The sequence below is a fragment of the Miniopterus schreibersii genome (genome assembly GCF_964146895.1).
Source record: "Miniopterus schreibersii genome assembly, chromosome: 7".
Lineage (NCBI taxonomy): Eukaryota > Metazoa > Chordata > Mammalia > Chiroptera > Miniopteridae > Miniopterus > Miniopterus schreibersii.
In genome coordinates, this window is record NC_138108.1 from 22,079,951 (window position 1) to 22,100,577 (window position 20,627).

Sequence of the window (20,627 nt, forward strand, 5' to 3'; positions counted from 1 at the left end):
GAAACCATGTCAAGACTGGTAAGAGAAGCAAAGATGCAGAATGGGCTGGTCTCACCCACCTGTGGCAGTTAAAAACCAGATGGATTATCCAGGGTGCAGAGGTTCCCCCCTGAGGAGTGAGGGCTCCCAGCCCCACATCAGGTCCTCCAGCCCAGGGTTTCAGTGCCAGGAAGAGAAATTCCCATAACTTCTGGCTGTGAAAACCAGCAGAGATTGTGGCTGAGGTAGAGCTTCTGCAGTCCCAGGCATTCCTCTTAAAGGGCCCACACAAACTTACTTGCTGACAGACTCACTAACTTTGAGCTCCAGTGCCAGGATGGCAGCTCGAAAGGCACCAGGGACATAGGAGAAGGTTCTAAAATTGTCTTTGTTTGTGACGAGGCATAGAGGTGCAGCTTTCTCTTAGAAGTGCTAACAGATGCCATTGTTTCTTTGCTGAGCTCTCCCCCTGCAGGTGCAGGCAGGCACCATCTCTCAGTATCCATCAACCCTGGTAATTCACTGAGACTCCGCCCCACCCAATTTGTGGGCTAAACCAAGCCTCTTCCAGTGGCTTTTCCATACAAATGGTCTGCCTTGGCCCGTGCAGCAGACTTTCCTAAAATCTCTCAAAGGTTCACAAACCTCAAATATATAGAATTTGGCCTCAATGTGCTCTGCACCACTTGATAAGTGGCCTCAGGCTAGGCAGTAGTGGAAGCCAGACTTGGTTCACAGCTTGGCCTCTCTCAGGCACCACCATGCCCAGCAGAAGGGGCAACCAGCTGCAGATCACTTTACAGTTCATACCAGGTGGACCCCAAGCAGGGCACAGTCAGTGGCTGACCCTGGCCTGCACCTCCCAAGAGGCCTGAGAACCAACACACCCAGTGCCCAACTTCAGACTACACCAAAGCACCTCCATGAACAACACATTCAAAAGGCAGACTGTACAGGCACCAGAGCCCCACTAAAACGAATCTGCCCCATAGGATTAGCAGGGCTGGGGAACCTTTTTTCCACCAAGGGCCATTTTGATATTTATAACATCTTTCGTGGGCCATACATAATTATCAACTTAAAAATTAGCTATGAAAAAAGCTCCTAGATTTATTGAATTTCAAGTCCCACCTGCAGATGCCTTGGCAGAGCCCTATTCAGCCTGCAGGCCAGACATTCCCCACTCCTGGATTAGCCTTTGCACAATACCTCCTCCACAACAGTCACAGCCAGTCGTCAAAACCAATCAGCTTGAGGGTCAATTCCCTCCCATTGACATGCCAACAGCAATCAAGGCACAACTACAACAGGAGGGCACTTATGACCCACACAAGAGACACACCTTGAGTGCCCCACTCGAGTGAACAGAAATAATGTGCCACTGAGTCCCACAGGACACCTGCTACATAAGATCACTCTACCAAAACTGGGAGACATAGGAGCTCTACCTAATATATAGAAACAAACACAGAGAGGCAGCCTAAGTGAGGAGACAAAAAAAAATACATCCTAAGTGAAAGAACAGAACAGAACTCCAAAAAAAGAACTAACAACCTGGAGACAAGCAATCTACCACATGCAGAGTTCAAAACTCTAGTAATAATGATGCTCAATGACCTCAGTCAGATTTCAACAAAGAGATAGGAAACAAAAACTTCTTCTCCCCAGGAGCATGAGGTCTCATCCCACCTAAGGATCCCCAACCCAGATCATCTGTTGGTGAAAATCAGTGGGCATTCAGTCCACCTGGGAGACAAGAGAGTCTGCTCAAGATCCAGATGCCACCTTCCCAGGAAAGAGCACTCATATTTGTACAGCATCAGCCTGGGGAGTGCACTGCCTGGTCCCCAACTGCTGCTGAGGCCACTCTGCTGTGCTGGGGTCCTGCAGAGGGGTCTGCTGGCTGCACCAAGCAGTGATATTCGGGCCCCTTTTTCTGAGGAGGCTTTTCACAGAGACTTAGACTGACTAAACTGTGTGCCTTTGAAAAGGAGACCAGTCTCCCCCATCTACAGTGCATAGCCGGTGCCCCCTTCCCCACCTGTTGAATCACTTGGCTGGCCTCATCCTGCTGAGTTCAGCAGCACAAAGGGATCAGAGTGTTGTGCTGAGCTGAGACTTTCAGAGCATGCCTCCCAGGGAAGCTTTCTAAAAGTTATTTATTTTTTAATTCCTCATCCGAGGATATGTTTATTGATGGGAGGGGGAGGAGGAGGGAGAAGAAGACATCAATGTGAGAGAGAAGCATGAATCAGATGCCTTCTTTACTCACCCCAATCAGGGATCCAACCAACAACGTTCCTGTGTACAAGACTACGCTCCAACAAACTAAGCCACCAGGCCAGGGCTTCCAGGTAAGTTGTCTAGGAACTGGACGCTTGGGTGCTGGGTTGTGTGGCTACATTGCACTTCCCAAGAAGGGGAAGAAGTGCCTGCCCTCTCCTACAGGCTTAGGGGTACCACCCCCAAGGGGAATCTGTGTGGATTTGCTCTTCCAAGTCCCGGATATCCTACCACACTGAGCTCAGTTTCATGGGGGAAAAAGAGAGCTTAGATATTCAGAGTGTGAGTCTCTTGGAGGATATTGTCTGGGACCAGGAAAAAGTGCTTAGCCCACTCCTTAGAGCTAGGCAAGCATCACTCCCAATAGAAGACTCTTTTGATGTCCTCCTGAGCCCAGTGGCTCTGCCCAGCTCAGCTGGCTCCTACAGAGGGGATGGCTGGCTGCACCCAACTTAAACCTATGGCATGCCCCTCCTGGGAAAACTAGAGTTGGAGACTCTGGAAGAGACTGAGTGGTTTTGCTCTGGAGTAGGGGCCACTTTCCTGTCATTCACTGCCTGACCCCATGAACTCCAAGTAGAAGACCCACTAGCTCTGACCTCCCAACCCCAGTTACCCACCCTTACCAAACTTGCAACCTAGAGAAGGGCCTCTGGGTCACGACCAGCCTGGGCACATTATACAATCTTTCTTTGGAAGGCTCTGGAGGAAGACCAGGCAACCTCAGGGGAAGGTGGAATGCCTTACAGGTAGAGGTGGACCTCAGGTAGCCTCAGTGCTTTTACAGATCTGCCCCCAGCTCGAAGCTGGAGGAAGCTGACCCTTATACACAGATTGGCCCCTTCCACACACACCCATGCCAAATAAATGCAACCACAATAGTGAAGAGCGTGGTAGCTCCAGACAGGCAGCCCAAGGCTGGTTACATACAACATCTGACATCGACCTGTACCTGAACCCTACCCAAGTGGACCCAGAACCAACACAACTAGTGGTGAACTTCAGACCACACCAGAGCTCAACCTAACTAGCCACACAAGTGGCACGCCCAAAAGAGAATTCCAGCAGGCACCAGACCCTGCTGGAAACAACTTTGCCTTATGGGGCAGCCCCTGCACAGCACCTCATACACAGTGATTGAGGTTTATCCTTATAGTCAGTCAGCCTGAAGGGTTAACTCCACTCACAAAAGGATAAACAGCATTCAAGACTAAACTACAACAGGAGGGTACACATAACATACAAAAAACATTCCTTGAGCACGGAGCTCAGGTGCTCTGAAAGATTGTGCCACTGAGCCCAACACCATCATAAAAAGTTTGAAGTCATACCAGATCTACCTAACACACAGTGACAAAATGGGGAAACAAAGAAATATGCCCCAAAAGAAAGAACAAGAGAAATACCCAGAAAAATAACTAAATTAAATGAAGCAACCAAAATACCAGATGCAATGTTTAAAATAGGATTTAAGGATGCTCAAGAACCTTAAGGGAAGAGTGAGAACTCAAAGAGATGTAAGCATTAAAAAGGACATAGAAACCACTAAAAATAACAACTCAGAAATGAAGAATAATGAAGAATACAATGCAGTCAAACCTCGGTTCTTGAACATCTCCCATCTCGAACAATTCGGTTCTTGGCCAAGTTGTTCACGGAAAAAACGTCTTGGTTGTGAAACAAAACTTTAGTTTTCGACCTGACAACCCTTTCATGCTGATACCTCAGCATGACAAAAAGCATCTCTCAGGCAACAAAGGAGAGAATGCTTTTGTTGCTGGCAAAATCGACAATTAGCACAACTTTAGAACGTCAAGAGGCCATCGAGAGTGGTAATGTTACTAAGGATGTTCAAGTGCTCACAAAACAACACTCACAGGCAACTGAAGAGGTAGAATAATTGTTGATTTGGATAAAGAGCAGTTAGCCGGTGATAGCATTTCAGAGGCAGTGATATATGTAATACAGTGGTACCTCAGTTTTCGAACGTCTCCGTTGAGACAAATATTTCGGTTTAGACGATGGCGGTAAACCCCAAAGTAAATGCTTCGGTTTCGAACACATCTCGGAAGTGGAACAAGCCACACAGCTTCCACTGAGTGCAAGATCCTGAGGCCTAGCTGTCGGCTGTTGATCCCTCGGATTTCGAACGTTTCAGAACTCGAACAGTCTTCCAGAACAGATTACATTCAAAAACCAAGGTACCACTGTATTCCGTTTAAGCCTAGTAGGGCATGGTTCGATAAATTTAAGAAAAGAAATGTCGATGCTATGAAAGAAACTGTACCAAACTAAGATGCAGTCATCAACTGGCTTTATAATCTTGGACCTCAGGTTCCTCATTTGTAAAACAGGAGGCAGATCTAAATGATATAAGATCCTTTTAATTACAAATTTATGAATCTGAAAGTATAAAACTTTGCTTCCAGAGTCCCTTTGTTAGGATATTTACATTTACAGAATCTATTGGCAATGTAATATAATCCCCATCTCCTAACACATAAAGATTTTGGGCACAAAAATATAGTTATATCTTCACTTAATGTCATATATAGGTTCTGTGACTTTAGTGGAACAATGTATAATGAGACCAATTTTACTATAGGCTAGTTGATATAAACAAGAGTTAAGTTCCTACAGCTTCTCATCAACATTATAACGAAATGACAGTATTCAAGGACCTGCTGTATAAGATTAGGTAGAAAGTAAAGTAATCCTTACTGTTACAAAATTTTAAGTCCAAATTCCATATTAAACATATTGTGAGGTTCTAAACTATAAAAGAGTAAGTGGGAGAAAAGTATGTCCATAAATCATGCACATGAATGGGAATTACTTTTGGAACTGTTTAAAATGCACATTCCCAAGCCCCAACCAAAATCTACTACAGAATATCTGGAAGTCAGGCCTGGAAACCTGCTCTTTTGATAAGCTTCAGGTTATTCTAATATACATTAATGTTTTTAAGACTTTGATCACAGACTAGAACAAATAATATAATGAAAAACAGTCTCAGAGTAAAACACTTCAGAATAAGAACTGTAATGCACCTACCTGTGTAGCTTTGTCCCTCATGCAAGGAGCAGTTTGACCATGATTATCACGAGGCCAGTGCCCTGCAAGGTATGGAGCAGCAAGTGTATCCAGAGAGGAAGTGCGGCGAATGATAGTAGAAGGGCTTGAGGAAGGCGGTCGTGTTTTATCACCTAAAATTTAAGACAAATATATTTATTTTAAAAAGAGATGAGGGAGGAAACAAAGCAGGATCTAAGTTTTAAACTAGGCAGGAGTTTTCTAACTAAAATATAAAAAATTAATAACAAAAAGTAATAATAAGATACTGATTCACACAAAGTTGAATGAATCTCCAGGAAATTATACTGAGCAAAAACAGTCAATTTCAAATGTATGATTTCATTTATATAACATTTTTTAAATGACAAAATTTTAGAAATGGAGGAAAGATTAGTGGTTGCCAGAGCTCAGAGATAGGGGAGGAAAAATAAAGTGCCAGGAAAGAAGCAGGGACCGATAAGGAACTATTCAGTATATAAGGCAGTTAAGATAAAGTTAAAATTCCATTTTAATCTATCTCTATAAAACACGTAATCTTAGTGATATTTGTTACAATAAATAGACCGCAAGAAACCACATTAGCTAGGCTACAGGAGCTATAATAAAAGCCACGTATGCAAACATTTTGCATTTCAAGCTATAGGTTATGTACTTAAATGTAAGCCAAAAAAAAATACTAGAGGTAATAGGAAGTTAGAGGTAATGTAGAAGAAATGCCCTCATATCTCCTTTTTTTAATGGGGAGTGGGAGTATGCTTAGCTAATTTATGCTGTAAAATTTTTTAAAATTAAGGAACTTAAAATATTAAACATAAACATATGCATGAATAAAATTATAATACTATCATTCTAGTTCTATATAACAAATATCTTGCACTTCTTAAAGCCATATATGAAAACACTTTAAGACACCTCTCTTTTACTTGTATTACACAGTGTCTTAATAAAGGTCTTGCATAGTTACAAATATAAAAGCTCCGTTGCTGGTTATGTGACCCAAATAACAAAAGATTAAATTCCACTAACATAACAGTTACAGCAGCTATTAGAAACTAATAGCTGATGATAATCATTAAGGCTGTTGTGTTGCTGATAATCATTAAGGCTGCTTTACAGATATGCCTCAGATACATAATTTGCTTTCAAAACGGGCACAATTATTTCACTAAAACAATTCCTAATTGTTGCAAACACTAACCATTTCTGCATACAGTCTTCCCTTTTATAGTTAAGAGAAATGAAATGCAGTACACATCCATAAGTTCAAGAAAACATGTGTGCCCACATTAACTGTGACAAGTGAAAAGCAATAAATATACACATGTTCAAGATTTTTCCTCTAACTAAAAAATTAATCTCTTTGAGACAGTCACAAGAAGATTGTTCTTAGCTAGGCGATAAAAAGGCGCACACACACACTTGTAAACTGGTGACTATTCATTAAAATCAAATTGCTAAAAGCTGTCTGGCACTTTTCTTCCCTAACTATGATGTTGTCAGTCCCACCTGTACAACTAATCAAACAGACCTTACTAATAGGTCTGATTCAATTTTCAAGATTTTTAATGATCTAAGACAGTAATTTTCAACTTTTTTCATCTCATGGCACACATAAACTAATTACTAAAATTCTGCAGCACACCAAAGAATATATTTTTTGCCGATCTGACAAAAAAATAGGTATAATTTTGGATTTACAAAAATAATAATAGTAATTACCTACCCTTTTCATCCAAAGTTGACTTTTTGAAAAAATCAAGTCTCTATATTTGTATATAAGGATTTCTGGTACCAAGAATTAACCAATCAGATGCAACCTTATTATACAATGTGACCAATAAGATGCAACTCTATTATATGACCTATACTGTACATTTATGGTTCAAGACAGGACTATTACACATGACGGCATATTGTTGTATGTTGACTGTTGTCTTTTTTTTTTAATATATCTTTATTGATTTCAAAGAGAGGAAAGGAGAAGGAGAGAGAGAGTTGAAACATCAATGAGGAGAGAGTCGTCATTCATCGGCTGCCTCCTGCACTCCCCCCATCCTGGGGATAGAGCCCAAAACCCAGGCATGTGCCCTGACTGGGAATGGAATAGCAATCTCCTGGATTCTAGGTTGTCACTCAACTGCTGAGCAACACCCAGCCGGGCTGTTGTCATTTTTTAATTTGACAATCTAAGGGAAGAGGTCAGTGTCTCTGACTAAATAGTAAGGTACTGCATGTTTTAAAAATTCAACATGGCACACCAGTTGAAAATCACTGATCTAAGAGTTAACCTTTCAACTAAGACTCCTAAGACTATTAGATTTTCTATAATGAAATGGAGATTTAGAAAAGTTATACATGGTCACATGTAAAAATACTAAACATTTTCTCTTTTGAGCTCCCTTCCTATGTATGACCCACTCATTTAAACATTTACTAATGGTCTGTAAGCCAGCGCTAAGCCCTAAAATTAAAGAGACTAAGTCTGCTCTAAAAAACACACAGCCTATATGCAGGCTTGTCATTATTCCATTTCAATCCAGGTTCCCAAAATTGACAGGATTTGGTGCCAAATTATGAGGGAGTTAAAGGGAGGGAAGGGAGCCTCAAGAATCCAACATGATTCAAAGATTCCCAGCCTCCATGAACAAAAGCTGTATATTTATAAGGAAGCCCAGAGGAAGAGACTTTTTGATAGCTGACAAGATCCTCATCATCTGGCCTCTCCAGCCGCACTTTCTTGCCTGTACTGCCTCAATCCCTACCATGCTGAACAACTTTCAGGTCCCAATGTGTGCTACACCCTTGCATGCCTCCAGGCATTTGTCTCTACCTAGATTACCTTCATGTCCTTTCTTTGGTTTGCCTAATTCATGTTTAGGAAACACATCAACGTGTAAGTCAAAAGCCCTCCTGTGTGCTGCCATATTATGGTTCATTGAAATGGTCCTTGACAGTTCCAGTGCTCCACTAGACAGTAAGATATCAGAGAGAGCAAATATTTTACTTTTCCCCATCCCAATTATTACGACAGTACCTGACGTATAGGCAGAGAAAAGAATGACCTCTGATATTACTATTCCTCTCAACAAGGGCAGGTGCATGCACTAAATTCAGATATTCCTTTGTTATTCCAAAGGAAGTCGACAAATATTGCATGGTATCACTTATATGCGGAATAATAGAATAAAAAGTTAAACTCATAGAAACATAGTAGGGACAGAGGTGCGGGGGGGAGGGGAATAGAAAGAGGTTGATGAAAGGGTACAAACTCTCAGCTGTAACAGAAGTAAGGTCTGAGGATGTGATGTAGAACATGGTGACTATAGTTGATAACACTGTTGTATAACTGAAATATGCTAAGAAAGTAGAACTTAATGTTCTCGAGGAAGGAGGAGGAGAAGGGAGGTAATGAATAAACTAGATGGGAGGAATCCTTTTACAACGTATATCAAATTGTCATGATGTGAACTTTAAATGTCTTACAATTTTGTGTTAATTATAATACCTCAATAAAGCTAAAAAACAAGTAAATCAAAACAAAAGTTCATACTAGACTCTTGTTCTTTAAAAAGCACATCTTTATAGAAGTTAACTACAGCAGGGTGTGGCATTAAAAATTTCAGTCAGCGAAGTTCAGAACTCCCCAACCATCTGTACCAGTTCAACTGGTTCCTATGTTGCTTCAATGGCAGTAGAGCATCCCAAACCATTGCCCCAGGTATTACATTACAAAGGTTCTACAGACCTGATCAGGTACTGGCTTAAAGCCTGTAGTTCCTGTTAGCCACAAAATCATTTAACAAGTAGAAGGGATATATCAGACATATTAATTTGTTCAAAAAGGGAAGGGGGGAATACTTTCCCTTTTTAAGTATAAAAACGATAAATATTCAGTATAAAGAAACCTAACAGTACCAAAAAAAAAACACCAATTAGCTGCCAAAGATAACCACTTTAATGAGTATTTATTTCCAGAAATCTGTCTACACTTACACACATGTACAATTTTATATAAATGAGGTGCTACTGGCATACTATGATTTATTGCTGAAAAATAAAAACGGCATGTCAAGAACCTATTTCCACTGCAACAAATATAAATCTGTAAAACAGCACCATTTTTAATAGCTGTATAGTATCTTACTGAATGGATACACCATAACTTAATCCCATATTGATGGATATTTTCAGCAGCAGATATGTATCTTTTTACGCTCATTATCTTTTTTTAAATTTAAGATTTTTTCATTTATTTTTTTAGAGAGAGAGGAAGGGAGAGGGAGAGAGAAACATCGATGTGATCGAAAGGCTATCTCCTGCACACCTTCCACTGGGAATAGAGCCAGAAACTTACATGAGAATTTAAATATAATCTGTTAAAGGAAAATCTAGGAAAACTATATTTCCATAACTTAGTTCTAATTTTGTTTCTGCAATTATTTCCATATTTCTTCTTCAGTTAATTTCTCCACTAAGTTTTCAATAAAACATTAACATGTAACGTAACTAATAACTGATAACAGTAGTACCTAATTAAAAATTAATCCTAATATGAACTAAATCATTCATTTACCCAAACTGATTTCCTATAGACATGATATACAAAAAAAAGAACTATTCTAGAAATTTAAAAATCTAATTAGTAATTATTCTTTTGTTAAATACAAGGTTTAATTTACGTATATAATAAAAAGCACCCTTTTTTAGTATACAATTTGAAGTTTTGAAGAACAAATATACCTATTTAATCACCATCACAATTACGATTTAGAATAGTGCCATCACCTCAAATCGATTCCACGTGCTCCTTTGAAGACACCGTTCTCCATCGTTGGACAGAGGTAAACTGACCTGCTCTTTTTAGTTTTGCCTTTTTAAAAGTCATACAACTGTAAATATAATCATACAGTATATACTCTTTTGTGTCTGTTGGCTGCTTTCACTCAGCACACTATGGGATTCATCTTTTTGTGTATTAGCATGCATTCTTTTTTATTGCTGAAGAGTATTCCATTGTAAGGAAATATGTGATGATTAACTTTGTGTCAATTTGCCCGGGCCATGGGGTGCCCAGATAGTTGGTTAAGCATTATTGTAGGTGTGTCTGGGAGGGTGTTTCTAGATGAGATTAACATTTGAATTGGTAGACTGAGTAAGGCAGATTGCCCTCCCCAATAAGGATGAGCCTCATCCAATTCATTAAAGACCTAAGTAGAACAAAAAAGACTGAGTAAGAGAAAAATTCACCCTTTCTCTGCATGACTGCATTTCAAGCTGGGACACTGGTCTTCTCCTGCCTTCACACTCAGACTCAGACTGGAATTTAGAGCATCAGCTCTCTCGGTTCTCAGGCCTTTGAACTCAGACTGGAACTCTACCACTGATAATTCTGGGTCGTCGGCTTTCCTACTACAAATGGTGGGACTTAACCTTTATAACTGTATGAGCCAATTCCTTATAATAAATCTCTATCTAACATGTCAATAGGATGGAGATGGATATGATAGACAGACAGACAGAGAACCTAGACTAATACAATATACTATAATTAGGTTATCCAATAGCCTATTGATGGAGATTGGGTTATTTCCAGCATTTCACTATTAAGAATAAAACATACACAGTCATGCCCCACACATTTTGGTCAATGACATGCATATACAAAGGTGGTATGCAATAAAGCCTATACCAGGCTATACCATCTAGCTTTGTCTAAGTATACTCCATGATAGTCACACAATGGTGAAATCACTTAATGACATATTTTTCAGAACACATCCCCATCGTTAAGCAGCATACAACTGTATTAATAACATTCTTGTAACATGTCTTTTTGTGGATATATGTTTTATTTATCTTGAGTATAGTAGTAGAAATGCTGGATCAAAGAACAAGTGTAGGTCTCACTTTATATGAGACATCCATTCCTTGCCACTTGGGCTTCTCCATAGGACTACGTAAATATAGAAAGTTACTACTCTAACAGAACAAAGACTCTGACAGAGATTAAATGAAGGAGGGAGAGAAAGATCCAAGTGACAGCCAGGCCAGTGTGGCTCAGTGGTTGAGCACTGACCCACGAACCAGGAGGTCATTGTTTGATTTCTGGTCAGGGCACATGCTGAGTTGCGGGCTGGATCCCCAGTAGGGGATGTGCAGGAGGCAGCCAATCAATGATGCTCTCTCATCACTGATGTTTTTATATCTCTCTCCCTCTCCCTTCTTCACAAATCTGTAAAAACATTTTTAAAAAATCCAACTAACAATTCTTTTGGTAACTTAATCTCAGAAGTGACATCCCATTGCTTTTGCTATATTCTTTTGTTAGAACTGAGTGACTAAGTCCAGCTCACACTCAAGGGGAGGGAATTACACAAGGGCATGAACAACAGAAGTGGGACCAATCAGGAGCCATCTCAGAGGCTGCCTACCTACAAAAAGTCATACCTATAAAATACGAACAAGGTACTAGTGATCCCAATGAAGGACACCCAAAGGAAGAGGAAATGCCTAGAAGAGCAGAGGTTTTGTGAAGTAGGTAGCATTTGATCCAACTCTTAAATATGGGAATTTGACAGTGATGGTGCAGGAATGGGCATGCCAAAAGAACAAAAAGAAATGGTGAAACACAGTTTTAGGAATTACATGTACCTTACAATGGCTGAAACAAAGTGTGCAATATGACTATGAATTGGCCAGAGGTCTTGAATGCTCTGCCAAAGATTTTAGATTTTATCCTGAAGGTAATGGGGAAGTGGCATAATCTGATTTGAATTATAGAACAAATTTTTAGACAACAGTATAGATGCAAAAGAAACTGAGTTAGGAAGACCTATCAAGTGGCTACTGTAATAATCCAAGTGAGCAAGACAACTAGAATTTAGAAACAAAATATTTCAGAACATCCCTGGCTGAAGTGGCTCAGGTGGTTGGAGTGTCATCCCGTATACCAAAAGGTGGTGGGTTCGTTATCTGGTCAGGGAGCATACAAGAGGCAACCGATCAATGTTTCTCTTTCACATTGATGTTTCTCTCTCTCTCCCCCCCGCTTCCTCTTCCTAAAAATCAATTTTAAAAAAATAATATTGAGTGCATTATAGGTTGCTGTGAGGATGAAAAGAGACCATCTCCGATAACACTGTGAAAGGAGAGGGGGAGAGAACAAAAAGAGAGGAAAGAGCGAAAGGCAATACATACTGGCAGGCAGCCTAACATCTATAATTGGAGAACCTGATCCTTGAAGGCAAGAACCTCAAAAAAAAATTTTTAAGTTTTTTCTCCAAAGAATCTTACAATAGCTCATGAAGAATGAGTCAATTAAAAATATCACGTAGATTTAGGGGGGATAAACTATAGGTAATTTCATCTTGACTGCATGCTAGCCTTTATCAGAAAGAGTATCAAAGACTTCCTATCAAAATAATACTAAAGGAATAAAAAGGTAAACCCACAAGGAAAACAGAAGGGAAAGGCCTGGGTGGCGTGGCTCAGCAGTTGAGCATCGACCTATGATCCAGGAAATAGTGGTTCGATTCCTGGTCAGGGCACATGCCTGTGTTGTGGGCTCGATCCCCAGGAGGGGACATGCAGGAGGCAGCCAATCAATGACTCTCTCATCATTGATGTTTCTATCTCTCTCTCCCTCTTCCTTCTTCTCTCTGAAATCAATAAAGACATATTAAAAAAAAAAAAAAAAATAGGAAAGGAGGCATCAGCAGAAAAGAGGTTTCAACCAAGTTTTGGAAGGAGATGTATAAGTGGTCATTTAGCTGCAGTCTGATTATAAAACTCAATTTAAGATTTCCTGATCTGCCCCAATACAAGTTCTACATTTCAATGAAAAGTATCTTGCCATTCACAGGAAAACAATGAATAATATGTTACATTTTCAACTTCTTATATGAACAAACTTTCTTAACAAGCATCAAGAACAAAGAAAGAAGTGTTTCATTTCACTTGAAAATGAAATGTGGATGTGCTCATTTCAAGTAAAACCTAGAAATGATGATTTGTACGTGAAAACAAACAAACAAAAACCCAAGTATCATCTTAAAGAGATACATTTTATTTTCATTTTTTAAAATATCACTTTTTCTGTAGAGGTCTATAAATGAGCTCAAGAAATCAATATATGTGTACAATAATTCTGTTACACCTATGTATTTGAGACAGATCATGTTAACCAGAAAGAATTTTTTCAAACTCTTATACAAAATTGTTCCTCAGGCTAAATTTTTTCATACTATCTTGGTTGATGGTTTTAGTAGCTTTAGCATATGACCTTGTCAATAAATTTTCATATTGCAAAAAAAATAACTTTATTAATTTTATTTAAGTTAAATTTGGTGAGCCTACCTTTAGAAAAATTAAATAATTGGCTTAAGCCAATTATTTAATGTAAAATGTACTGTGGTTGCCATATGGGTGTTAAATGTACTGTGGTTGCCATATGGGTTAAAAATCTATGAAAAGGTAAGGGATTAATTTCCAGAAAGGTAAGCTAAGATTAACTATTTCCCCCCCAAAAGAATCAGAGGAGAAAACACACAAAATGAATAGGCTTATAATAAGTTGGCTAAATAAAGTGATCCACAGAGAAATCAGTCTGTACTCAGAAGAGCATTAATAATGACTTTATCAGCCGGGCCCGTGTGGCTCCGTGGTTGAGCATCAAGCCATGAACCAGGAGGTCACGACTCAATTCCGATTGGGGCACATGCCTGGGTTATGGGCTAGATCCCCAGTACGGGGCATGCAGGAGGCAGCTGATTGATGATTCTCTCTCATCATTGATGTGTCTCCCTCTCTCTCTCTCCCTTCCTCTCTCTGAAATTAATAATTTTTTTAAAATGACTATATCATTATATCTCGTCACTGATCACAAATGCAGCAGTTCTCCGAAACATGAAAATGATTCCAATGGTTTTTCCAGAGCAAAATGATTGGGAAAAACTGCTCCAGAGAGATTAACTAGACAGGCTCTGGACTTAAGGACAGCAGACATACCCTCAGGCATGATACGGACAGAACTCTTTCCTGGGAAAACTGTCCAAGAGAAGGAAAAAACCTACACTTGAAAGTCCTGGCATCATTATTCTACTGTAAGAATCTCCAGTCTACCAGCCTGACCCACACAAACAGAACACTTAAAGAAAATTTTTTTGTTTTATTTAAATATTAATACAAAACTAAGCAAAGTTTCCAACATGAAAGACGAATCTCAAGACAAAAAAGAGCTCTGAGGACAATGCAGAGGGACTTTCAGATACTGGATCCCTAACAAAGGTTATGGCATCCAGTGCATCTGATAGACACCCAGAAAGTGGCCACCTGTACTAAATGGACACTGGAACTAGAATCACATGAGGTTTACAAAATTATGTAAGGTGAACACTTCCCCTCTACCAGTAAAGATTTCTACATTTCACTGAGGCTGTAAACTGGTGGTAATCTCCCTTTAATCTAAAAGACTCTCCTTTGGCCCTGACTGGTTAGTTCAGTTGGTTAGTGTCATCCCGATCCATACACTAAGGTTGCGGGTTTGATCTCTGGCCAGGGGACATACAAGTAACAACCAATGAATGCATAAAGAAGTGGAACAACAAGATGTTTCTCTCTCTCTCCCAGTCTAGTTTGTGCTATGAAGACTTGAAATCTGAAAACTGTGTGTCCCACTCTGCATGGAAGTTCCCTAGAGTGAAACAAGAACACATTCCTGGAAAGGAAACTATCAGACATCCACTTCAGTGTAACTTAGCAACAGGAAGTATCCCTTTTCACACCTAGTTGAGAGTGCTGCATTAGAGGAAAAAGAGTTTTTATTTTTCTAGGTGTTTCTTGGGGGGTGGGGGGTGAGAGAGGATAATGGGAAGGATTAATTTTACAGCATGAATACTCTATGGAATAATAGATCTGAGGGAAGGGAGTTTTGGGAAACATGAAGAATGGGCATCAGGAGCCTAAGATCCCTGGAAATGGAGCCCTTCTAGAGATCAAAAGAGCACCTTTCTCCATACATTGCCAATACCTAATTTAACCCAGCTCTCTCTAGACTGCTGCTCTGCTTCAAGGGTCAAACAGTTAAGAGTATGGCCACAGTCTATTATCAGAATGTAGTCACCATCTCCTACCTCCATCTCTACTGCCCACTTAAGCAGCTTCACTTCCCTTCTACCTGTCACACAATGCCAGATCCAGAAGGCTGAAAGTAAACTGAAGCAATTACGTTCACCAGATAGCTCTAAGAGCTACTTCAGAAACTAAGCACATGCAATTTTGGTGTGCTATATATTTTCCAGGTTCTTATAAAGCTACCTCCTTGATACAACGCAAAAGATACAGTTTTTGGACTACCAAACCAGCAGAGTTCAAATATCAACTCGAACACTTGTTACTTAACCTCTCTAAAATCTACTGTGAAAATTAAAATGAGAACCTGTAGGTAAACCACCCACCAGATAGCAGGAGCTCAGTAAAATGACAGCTATTCTTTGAAGGGGAGGAGAATCTAGTACTTTTAACAATCAGTTTTAAAAAAGCATTTTGCATTTTCAAAAAGTTAAAATCAGTACTCTAATTAGAAAACACTATTATTCATTTTTCAGGGCGATTCCAAAAAAAAGTATCCATTGTCTAAAATCTCTAATGAAATAAATAGTAAGAAAGATTCACCCTACTCCCTGCATTTCTGAATGAACGTTTGAAATCATTTCATCTGTTTCATCTGGTTAGGAAGGACTGTACTAAGTTTCCTGAAATTCCCAGCCATTCTGTCTGAAAGATTTTAACATAAATTCCCCAGACAAGGAAACACAAAGGTTTATGTTGGCAGTATTAACCCATAAGCTAAAAACTACACATATCGTTCTTCACTAGATTCTAACAGGAAGACAATCAGACGATAAATTTTATCTTTCTACTTCCAGAATCTGAATTTCTCTATTGCGTTACTCTTTATGAATGACTCCAGTAGAACCCAACCACTCCATTCAGGACCTTTCCCGGGAAAGCTCTCAGGTATAGAGGAAAACAACAATTTTTAGATCCCTCAAATAACTGCAAATAGAAAAACCTTGGATTTTGTCTTTTAGAAAAACAAATGAATGGTTTTATATCCTACACACAAAATCAATATATCAGAAATACACCCAGATCCGCAGACAAAGACAACAAACATTCCAAAGGAATCTTGCTTAATTTACTTCACTTCTCGGTACCCACGTATCAGGTCTCAGGAAATGCTAACACACGCCCACCCTCATGTCTCGTCAAGGACCCAAATCGGCTATGTTGACGTATTCAGTCCCCCAAATCTGGAACTGTTTTGTGACAGAAATACTTAGCAGCAGACATGTGCTGTATTAACATTAACCATGTCACTAAAACAAAAGTGACAAACCACTCCTAGGCTCACCACCCAAGGAGGGTAAGCAGTAACCAGATGGCCAGAATCCCAGGTTTATCGTCAACACGAACCAGAACAAGCACCAGGTTAGCGGCGGCACAGCCACTGTCAGGGACAAGCGTGGACTGGCCGAGGGATGAACGAGGCGGGCGGGGAGCCGCCGAGCGGGCGAGGAGCAGGCCGGGGGAAGGAGGGGCCGCAGCACTCGGGCCCCGCCCCCAGCCGCCGGCCTCCGCCGCGGCGCCGCAGTCCCCGCGCGGTGGCCGCGCGCGCCCCGGACCCCTTCCATGCGCCGCCTCCCCTTGCCGCACGGCCCCCAGCACGTACCTGCTTTGCAAACGGGGGCGCTCGGGCTCCTCTTCTCCGGGGAGCAACGGCTCTGCTCCGGGGACCTCCTCCGGTGTCGGACGCGGGCTGGGGGTGGGGCAGCGCTCACCTCGCCGGTCCACAGGTGGGTGGGCGACGAGCAGGGCGACGACACGGTGCCCAGCAGCGGGGGCGGGGGCTGCGGCCTTGGAGGGCTCCCGCGAGTCCCGGGCGCGGCGCCGCGCGTGGGGCTGGTGCCTCGAATAGAGGTCGCTGACGCGCCCGTCTGCGTGGCCACCGTGGGGCTGGTGCGCGCGGCCGCACTCCCGCCGCCGCGAGTGGGGCTCGTGCAGCGCGAGGCTGTGCGCGGGCCCCCGCCGCCTGAGGAGCCCGAGGCGCCACCACAGCAGCCGCCGTTGTTGTTGCCGCCGTTACCGCCGTTGCTCCGCGTGGGGCTGCCATGTTGCTGCTGCTGCTGCTTCAGCTGGAACGGAACCGTCGCCCTCATGGGCTGCAGGCGGCTCCCGGCTCCTCCGGCCGTGGCGATCGCACCGCCCCCGAGGGAGCCGGCCGGCGTGGGAGACCCATTGCGCCTCATCCGCTGGGACATGGTCCACCCTCCCCGGTGACTGGGCGAGACGGGGGGTTAGAGTGGTGTTGGGTTGAAAGGGAAAGATTCTCGAGGCCGAAGAGAAGACCCCCCCGCGACGGGGTGACGAAGCCGGAATCTGGGGAACTGGGGGCGCCCGAGCCGCGGCGGGCAACAACGAGATGGTGCAGCCGCCGCCGCTTCTCCTCATCAACAATAGTGTATCCTCCGCTGCCCCCGCCCCCCGCGAGCGCCCATTGGTGCAGCGTCAGCGCGCTCGAGCCGCTCCACCGCGCCCATTGGCTGCAAACAGCTCTGGCCCCGGGCCCCCGGGGCCTTAAGAGAGCCTGGGTTTGCGCGGAGACCGTCAGCTCTTTAAAGAGAAAGAGACCCGCCCCCCGGGGGAGGAGGAGTGGACGGGCCGGGCCGTGTGTAAGTGTAGTGTGCGCGCGCCTGGCCACGCGCGTTCTTCCCTCCCGCTGAGGGGAGCGCTGGGCTCAGACTCTGGGATATTGCCAAGGAGAATGTCCCGAGCCAGAGCCGTCCCCAGGGATGTCCGAGTCTCTCAGCTCATTTCCTTTCCTCTCAGTATTCACTGACGGAGGCCGTGTACATGGCTTTTTTTCCTTGATCTTTTTGTTCTGTCCTCATTCCATCAACGTTTGGGCAGGGCTCAAAGGAGAAGAAATTTAATTAATCTTACTGGCATTTTACACCTCGTGTCCTTTTTTTTAAAAGCTCTGAAAAGAGCCAAGTCTCAGATTAAAATTGCTTTGTTAGAATGCACTTTTAGGCTGTATCTGCGAAGTCCAGTTATCAAATGCTATTACCACCCTCCTCTATCTCAAGTAATCAAGAATTTATTTCAATCAGCTACTTCACAGTTCCCTGATTCCTTGGGAAGACGTCTGCTTCCTTACAAGTTTGTGAAAGGCCTTAGTTTACAAAGGGCCTTATTTGATTTTCACAATCATCATTTGAGACAGAACTGGACTAGCCATTCATATTTTTATCTAGTGGAGGACACAGGTCTCTGTATTGTGGGCAAAGAACTCGGAGACAAGCAATAACACCATTTCTAAAATAACCTTAGCGGCTCCTCATGAAGACCAAAAAAATGGTCTTACCCCACATACTCACCTCTTGGGCTATAAATTGCTTGTCCATGACCTCTTTTCCCTTATTTTATTAAATACATTCCAGACAGATTTCATCTTGTAAAAATGTGGGAGCAGAAGGCACAGTATGACTTGCTCTGGACCTGAAATTATACTGGGTCCCCGTGCAGCCTTTGAAGATCTAGAGAAGAGACTCAGATCCCAGATCCACCACTTACTCTGAGACCTTTTACATGTCACCAGCCAATTTCCTTATCTGTAAAACGCAGTTAAACAATGCCATCTCTTTCATCCAATTGCTGTGATTATTAACCATGGGTTAAACGAGAGTGTGGTAAATCGAAGGGACTCAACAGTTCCCGAGTCTCCCTGTGATTCGGAAGCCCACGTCTCTCCTTTTTTGCCTGCTCCTCTCTCCCACCACAAAGAGAAGCCCCAAGTCCCAGAAAATGTTTTATTTTTTATTTTATTTTATTTTTAAATATAGCTTTATTGATTTCAGAGAGAGGAAGGGAGAGGGAGAGAGAGATAGAAACATTAATGATGAGAGAGTCATTGATCAAGCCCACAACCCGGGCATGTGCCCTGACCGGGAATCGAACCCTGATTTCCTGGATCCCAGGTCAACGCTCAACCGCTGAGCCACGCCCAGCCAGGCCCAGAAAATGTTTTAAAAATTTGTTCACAAAAATAGCCAACAACTGCTCACATGCCTTATTATAAAAGAGAAACACCAAGAACTTAGAAAGCTCTAAATTTAAGAATCTGCAAAACCCTATCAACCCAACCTGACACTATACATTTGTTATTACAAACATGACTGCATTTGGCAGTAAGACTGTACATCAAGCAGATGAACTTGAAATTTGCTATATATTTAATTGTGCTCAGCACATACATGCTGTGGTTGCCTAGTCACTTGTAGATTTTTCTGTAAGAAATACACAGACTGGAGTTTTAAAAAACTAATGTAAAGCTACAACCTTTCTAAGTAATGACATATTTACAATAAATTCAAATATATGCTCAGCAATGACAGGAAAAATTTAACACTAATAGCTACACAAAAAAATAGTTTACGTGATGGTGGACATTAGTGGCGTTCCTAACACGTTAAAATGTATTATATTAATTTTATTACAGGTGTTTTAATATTTAAAAATGAAATTCAAATCAAAACTTTTTTTGGCACCCATAAAGCACAGGGCAACTTAAAAACCATTCCACTAGACTGTGATAAAAATGAAAACAGGAAATATGTTTTATTCACCTCCGTCTCTCCAATACCAAACACAATAGTTCGATGAATGAATATTGTTAACTGGAGGTATGGAAAAATTGATTTCTAAGCCCCAAAGTAACCTTATTAAAAATTCATGTGTTGATTTTTCTGAGTACACAAATATCATCCTCATTATAAACAATTAAATAGAAAAAAATCTAATCAGAAAATAAAATTCAGCCCTGGCCAATGTTGCTCAATGGTTAAAGCATCAGCCCACGTACCAAAGGGTCGCAGGTTCACTTCCCAGTCAAAGGGCACGTACCTGAGTTGCAGGTTCAATCCCTGCCTTGGTCTGGGCTAGTGCCAGAGGCAACCAATGGATGTGTCTCTCTCACATTGATGTTTCTCTCTCTTCCTCTCTCCCCCTCCCTCCCTGCCTTCCACTCGCTCTAAAAATTAATGGAAAAAATTCCTTGGGCAAGGATTCCAAAAAAAAAAAGGAAAAGAAAATCCACAGTTCCCAAAACTCATTTTTCTACATATAAAGTAATATACATTCATAAGAATTTTTACTTTAAATAACAGGATCACATACAAGTTTTAAAACCTGTCTTTTTCCTTTATATATATATCTAGGTCATCTTTTCA

At 41.7% G+C, this 20,627-nt stretch overlaps 1 protein-coding gene across 2 annotated transcripts in view; it reads right to left on the reverse strand.

The window, feature by feature from the left end:
- Nucleotides 1–17,895, reverse strand: part of FAM117B (family with sequence similarity 117 member B) — a 71,599-nt gene extending 53,704 nt beyond the window's left edge. The window contains exons 1-2 of one of the 2 annotated variants that reach the window (XM_081142813.1): nucleotides 17,069–17,895; nucleotides 5,317–5,468 (exon numbers count right to left, since the gene is read on the reverse strand). In XM_081142813.1, the coding sequence (XP_080998939.1) occupies nucleotides 5,317–5,468; nucleotides 17,069–17,657 (741 nt within the window). In that variant the 5' untranslated portion in view covers nucleotides 17,658–17,895. The remainder of the gene's footprint in view (nucleotides 1–5,316; nucleotides 5,469–17,068) is intronic. The other variant, XM_081142814.1, reaches the window with a different exon arrangement.
- Nucleotides 17,896–20,627: the final 2,732 nt, after the last annotated feature.